Below are 6,650 nucleotides of genomic sequence, written 5' to 3' on the forward strand. Positions count from 1 at the left end.
CCTGCCTAGAATCCCCCAGTGAGGGGATGGGTGTGGCTCAGTGGTAGAACTCTTTCCGAGCATGCACAAGGTACTGGGTTTCATCTTCAGCATGACCTAAGAAAACCTGTAGCGTTATCCTGGCACAAGGCAGGAAGGCCCCAGGGTCCAGTGGTCACATATGGTGGTGGTCACTTCTTCCCTCACCTTCCTTGCTGCGGAGGCTGACAGTTCAAGGGTGGCATGCCAAACCTTGCCTGTCCCACCACAGAACCTGAATCCTCACTGGACCTGGAGTCAGAGTCCACACCGGAGCCCACGCCGGAGCCACAACCACGGAGTTCCCAGAGAGCTTCTTCCATGTGCCGCCGTAGCCTGCGCTCCCAGGGCCTGGAGGCCAGCCTCAGCTGTGGTGAGGCCCCACCCCATGGAGAAAAACCGGGGCTGCTTTCCTCTCCTGTACATCGGAGTCACCAGAACAATGAGTATTAGTTAGGGTTTTCTAGAGGGACAGAGCCCACACAATGAACGTAGATCACAAAGAGGATGTGTTAGATTGGCTTCCATGGTAACAGCTGAGTGGCCCAGCAATGGCCCTCTGCATGCTGGAGAGGCTGGGCATCCATTAGCTGCTCAGTCTATGAGCTGGAGGCATCAGTTCTAGGTCCCAGTTTAGTGCCTGAAGGCCCACAGGATTCCACATAGCTACTGCTCCATCTACACTGAGAACCTGAAAAATGTGGTTTCTGATAGCAACAGCGGCAGCGGCAGAGCGGATAGACTCACCAGCAAGGAGGGAAGGAAGGCAGGCAAACTTTCCCATCAGATCTCCTTCTATTTGCGCTGCTGCAGGAAGGTCCTGCCCACTCCAGGGGAGTGTTCCCTTCCAGGCAGTACCTTCAGAGACCTGCCCAAAGGGGGACGCAGCTGATTCCAGTTCCAACCGAGCTGACCACCAGGGTTAACGATCACGACAAGGAGTCTGGAACCTGGGGAATAGCGAGGCTGAGCGCTGACTGCAGGTCTGGACTGAGCTGCAGAGCTCAGGAAGGGATAATGAGGTCTCCATGGCACCTTCCTGGCAGGTCCTGGTGAATGCCCTGAGATGCCTCTACCTCTGATCCCAGGCGAGCGGCAGGCTGGTGACGGCACATCCCTTCCGGAGACCCCCAACCCCAAAATGGTGAGGCCTCTCTGTCTTCTTCCAGATGTAATTGATGATCATGGGCCCTGGTAGCCAGCATGTAGGAAATCCTGATCAAAGTTTCCCAGCAGCTAGGGCAAACTGTCCGTGCATGGTCCCGTTGATCAGACCCGTCTCCGTTGCCTACCAGATGTCCGCCGTCTACGCGGAGCTTGAGTCGCGACTGAACAGCAGCTTCAAAGGGAAGATAGGAACCGTGTCCAAATCCCGGGCATCTCCGCCAGTCCCCAGCCTGGTAGGCACAGCAGGTATGGCCTCAGCCACCCTCTGGTCCTGAGGGTCCTTCTAGCTGGCTGTCCGTATGTCATTCCTGCTCCCAGACACACCCCCTAGAGGCTATGCAGCTGGGTCCTAGGGAAACCCAGAGATCTCTGTGCATGTACAATAGGTCATCAAGGTGGGCTTGTCCCGGTCCCTCATTTGTCCTTTGTGGTCTTCACCCTGGCTGGTGACCCGGAACAGCAGAGTGTTCCCCCAAGCGAGTCCTCAAGTTAGCGTGTGGCTCTCAAACACACTGTAAACTGCATGTCTTGCTGCATGAATAGCAGAGCTGGGAAGATAGTTTCTCTGCAGTCTAAGCAAGACCAGCTATGCCTATAACACAGTCATCTTAGCTACTCGGGATCTGAGGCAGGAGGATCATAGTTCAAAGCCGTCTGGGCTACAGAATGAGTGCAGGGCTAGCCTGGACAACTTATCGAGACCCCACCTCAAAATGTTAAGAAAGTGGGGTCCGGGGTTGTTGGCAGAGTATTTGCTTGGCATACATGAGGTCCTGGATCCATTCCCAGAACCACACAAGGGTGGGTGTGGGGGAGCACACCTGTGGTGGAGACCCCAGGAAATGGAGGCAAGAGTCATCTTCAACCTACGTAGGGGGTTCCAGGCCAGCCTGAGCTATGTGAGACTCCGTATAAATTTATATATATTGGAGACAGTGTTTCTCTGTGTAACAGCCCTAGTTGTCCTGGAATTTGCTTTGTAGATCAGACTGGCCTCAAATTCACGGAGATCCGCCTGTCTCTGCCACATGAGTGCTGGGCTTACAGCTGTGCGCCACTATTGCCCGGACAAAAGAATAAAATTTTTAAGTGTGGATAAAGGGGTCTGGAGCTATAACTGACTGACAGAGTACTTGCCTTGGTCTCCACTACTGAGAAAATGGCGGTGGGGCGGGAGGGCAGATCCTCCCACTTCCTAAGATCCTCCTGTGTGTCTGAGGCTTGCTGGGCAGGGGTGGTACCTCAAGACCCTTGCCTGAGACCTATGGGGATGATCCTTCATGGATCTTGGTGAGACCTTCAGAGAGGGGTATGTTCTTTTGTGAGCTGAGGTATGGCATGAACTGAAGCCAAGACATAATCTCTACTTCACCTCCTGTGGTCTTTGGTTACTCTCTCAGGGAAGAGCCTGGGAGGCAATAGCCCAAAGACAGAAAGAATGTCTTAGGACAGACATCTGACCACTCTTTACCCCATGCTGGGTAATGGCTGATAAACTTCCTCTTCTTCCACCACCAATCAAGGGCCCAGGACCCTGTCTGGAGTCTCATGGCCCAGCGATCGGCTCCTGCCATCCCCCTGCTATGATCCGCTGTGCTCTGGGGGCCTGGCCTCCCCCAGCAGCTCGGAGTCCCACCCCTACGCCAGCTTGGACAGCAGCAGGGAGCCCTCCCCACAGCCAGGCCTTGGGTCCATCCACCCCGACAGCCCGCCGAGTCCAGACCCCATCCGGCCACCCAGTCGCAGGAAGCTCTTTGCCTTCTCGCGCCCCGTGCGGAGCCGAGACACAGATCGCTTCCTGGATGTTCTGAGCGAGCAGCTGGGTCCCCGAGTGACCATTGTGGATGACTTCCTGACACCCGAGAACGACTATGAGGAGGTGGGCGTGCGAGTGGGCGTGAAGAGTTGAGGGGTGGAGGTCTATACCGGTTACAGTGTCCCCCCAGAGTCTACAGGAGGCTTGTGTCACCGCAGACTACCTCCGACTGCTTCGCCCCTGCTTCAGTCTGTGCTGGAATCTGTCTGCTACCCCATTCCACGTCTGGAACCACCCCAAGCTATCCCCCGTTCAATACTTATTCCACCATTGCCTAAGGCTATATTTGTAGTCTCAGGTTACTCCATTCCAACCTAGGATATCCAGCTCACAGCCTCAGGCCAAACCCACCAATCGCTTCTGTACCTTTCCCCTGGGCTATTTCATCCTTTCCCTAAGGCTACCTCCATATACTTACCGTGTCTCAGGCTAGCCCATTCTCAAGCTGTCCCACGCACAACTTCAGCCTAAGGCAGCGGATTTCCTCTCCTGGTCCTTGTTTTCCTTTGCTCTCCACCCGCTTGAGGTTTTACAGCAAACTGTGCCAGTCTGCAGGGCTCCAGCCTGACCTCCCGCTTGCCTTGCTCTCCCCGGGACAGATGAGCTTCCACGATGACCAGGGCAGCTTTGTGACCAATGAGAGAAGCAGCGCTAGCGACTGTGTCAGCAGCAGCGAGGAAGGAAGCTCTCTGACCTACTCCTCCATCTCCGACCACATCCCCCCGCCCCCACTCAGCCCCCCACCGCCACCGCCCCTGCCTTTCCACGACCCCAAACCCAGCTCCCGCTCCTCCGAAGGTCCCCGAGGTCCTCCTCAGTCATTGACCAAACCCCTCACCCAGCTCAGCCACCCGGTCCCACCCCCACCTCCACCACCCCTGCCCCCACCTGTGCCCTGCGCACCCCCCATGCTATCCCGGGGCGTGGGTCACCGTCGAAGCGAGACCAGCCACATGAGCGTCAAGCGCTTGCGCTGGGAACAAGTGGAGAACTCAGAAGGCACTATCTGGGGTCAGGTAGGTGACCTGGGGACCAGTGGCTCTCTGAGTTGGGTGAGTGGTCTGGATAGTAACATTGACGGCAAGATCCATCTTCTAGCCCACTGCCTCCTTCTCCTCCTTCTTCCGTTCCTCTTCTTTAGTGTTTTTAAAATTACATTTATTAAATTATATTGTGGGGGGGCATGGGTGTGGAGGTCAAAGGGCAACATCCCAGGGCTTTAACTTAGGTCATCAAACTCGTGAAAGCACCTGAGCCATCTCACCAGTTCCTGGCCTCTTCTAACATCAACTAGACTGTTCCTTGGTCCTTCTCATCCTGAGCAGAGGAGAAGTGACAGCTTTCCCAAAGATAAATGTGTCCCCAAGCCAAAAGCGCAGTGGGGAGTTCTGGAAATACTACCCTACCCTCCTGCAAAACCCATCACTCCTTAGGCTGAACTAGTTCTCTTAGTTTCTAGTTTTTTACTCATGGCAATCCTTCTGCCTCAACACCACCAAAGTGCTGGGATTAGAGGAATGAACCACTACACCTCAACAGCTCAACTGCTCCTTCAAATGTGGCCACGGGAAGCTGGTGACAGTGGCTCCTGCCTGTAATCCCAACACTTGGGGGAGAGGGGTGGGGAGGCAGGAGGGTCAGTTCAAGGTCACCCTTGTCTTTATAGTCAGTTTGGTGGTGGTGGGAAGGGAAGTTTCTCTTCTTGGTTTCCTGCAGGCCACATTCCTACAAGCCTGAGATGTGTCCACAAACATGCTCCCCAGTGTTATCCCCCAGTCACCAAGACTGAACACACCTGGCCACCCGCACTGCGGGGCATTCTTACCCAGCAACCTCTTTCTGAGACTATGTATCTACTTGTCTCTCTTCCTTTAGAATCTTTCCCGCAGTTACCGCCCTCATCCTCAGCCCCTGTCCAAGCCCCTTATGGCCTTTCAACATGAACTGTCTCAGTCCTTTGGTTCAGCGTCCAGCCGCTGGCCTGTCCCAGCTTCAGTGGCCCTAGCACCTGCCTAAGGCAGCCCTGGGATGAACACATTCCCTGCCAACCCTTAGATGAACCCATTCCCTGCCAACCCTCAGGCAGGTGTGGTGGCATGTACCAGTCATCCCAACACTCAGCAGGCTGAGGAAGGACGATTATGAGTTTGAGACCTCTCTAGGCTACATAGCAGGTCTTTATCTCAAAAAGAGGGTAGGACGCCGGGCAGTGGTGGCACACGCCTTTAATCCCAGCACTCAGGAGGCAGAGGCAGGCAGATCTCTGTGAGTTCGAGGCCAGCCTGGTCTACAAGAGCTAGTTCCAGGACAGGCACCAAAAAAAAAAAAAAAAAAAAAAAAAAAAGAGGGTAGGAGAGTGCTGGAAGATGGCTCAGTGGGTAGTGCCTGCCACCAAGCATCAGGACCTGGGTTCAGACCCCAGTGCCCTGTGAAAATCTGGACATGGTGGTGTATATCTATCTCCAGGGCTGGAGAGGGTGGAGATGCATAGATCCCTGGAGCTCATTGGCCAACTAATTTAGCCAATCGGTAGTGCTCTAGATTTAGTGGTAAGATGACCTCAAAAATTAGGATAGGTGGAACTAAAGACATACTTTAGTAGGTAAGGGCACTTACTACTCAAGCTTGAGGACCTGAGTTCAACTCCTCAGTACTCATTTGTGTGTGTGTGTGTGTTTTTGTTGTTGTTGTTGTTGTTGTTTAAAAAAAAAAAAGGTAAGTTGGGTGGTGGTGGTGCATGCCTTTAATCCCAGCATTTGGGAGGTAGAGGCAGTCAGATCTCTGAGTTTGAGGCTGCCCTGGTCTACAGAGCGAGTTCCAAAACAGCCAGGGCTGTTACATAGAGAAACCCTGTCTCAATAAACAAAACAAATCAAAACAAAAAAAGGTGGCTGGGAGGTGGTGGTGCACGCTTTTACTCCCAGCACTCTTGAGGCAGATGCAGGCATATTTCTGTGAATTCTAGGTCAGCCTGGTCTACAAAGCGAGCTCCAGGACAGCCAGAACCACAAAGAGAAACCCTGTCTTTAAAAAAAAAAGGTGGCTAGGATAAAGACACCTAAGCCTGCCAATGGCCTCTACATACATGGCACATACATGGGCAAGTATGTACACATAGACCAGACACACGCAAAAGGAGCCTTTGAAACAGGACAAACTCCTCAGGCCTCTCCTGAGCCCTCTTGATTGTCACTAGCCTCGTCTCTCCTGTCCCAGCCCCATCCTCATGGATAGAGTACCAAGCATGGCTGCCTTATTAACCAGAAAGGCAATCGGTTTATAATTTGGATTATGTAGTATTTCTTTCTTTAAAAAATTATATATGTGTGCAGATATGTGCACATGAGTGCAGGTGCCGCCGGAGGCCAGAAGAGGGCATCAGGTACCCCGGCACTGGAGTGACCAGTAGTTATGAGCTGCCTGATGTGGATGTTGGGAACCACACTCGGGTCCTCTGCAAGAGCAGCCAGTATTCTTAGCTGCTGTGCCATCTCTCCAGGCCTCCTTATAACATTTCTTTTATTCTTTTATGAGGGGGGGGGCATTCAAGACAGGATCCCTCCATGTAACCCTAACTGTCCTAAAGCTCACTTTGTAAACCAGGCTGTCCTCAAATTCACAGAAATCCACTTGCCTCTGCCTCCCTAGT

The 6,650-nt window shown here is 53.4% G+C and overlaps 1 protein-coding gene across 2 annotated transcripts in view; it reads left to right on the top strand.

The window, feature by feature from the left end:
* Grid2ip (Grid2 interacting protein) overlaps positions 1–6,650 on the top strand; it is a 29,985-nt gene that overhangs the window by 16,720 nt on the left and 6,615 nt on the right. For both annotated transcript variants that reach the window (XM_026789704.1, XM_026789703.1), the window contains exons 8-12: positions 251–391; positions 1,065–1,162; positions 1,314–1,431; positions 2,709–3,064; positions 3,601–4,017. In XM_026789704.1, coding sequence (XP_026645505.1) covers positions 251–391; positions 1,065–1,162; positions 1,314–1,431; positions 2,709–3,064; positions 3,601–4,017 — 1,130 coding nt within the window. The remainder of the gene's footprint in view (positions 1–250; positions 392–1,064; positions 1,163–1,313; positions 1,432–2,708; positions 3,065–3,600; positions 4,018–6,650) is intronic.

Source organism: Microtus ochrogaster, unplaced genomic scaffold, assembly GCF_000317375.1.
Source record: "Microtus ochrogaster isolate Prairie Vole_2 unplaced genomic scaffold, MicOch1.0 UNK27, whole genome shotgun sequence".
Taxonomy (NCBI): Eukaryota; Metazoa; Chordata; class Mammalia; order Rodentia; family Cricetidae; genus Microtus; species Microtus ochrogaster.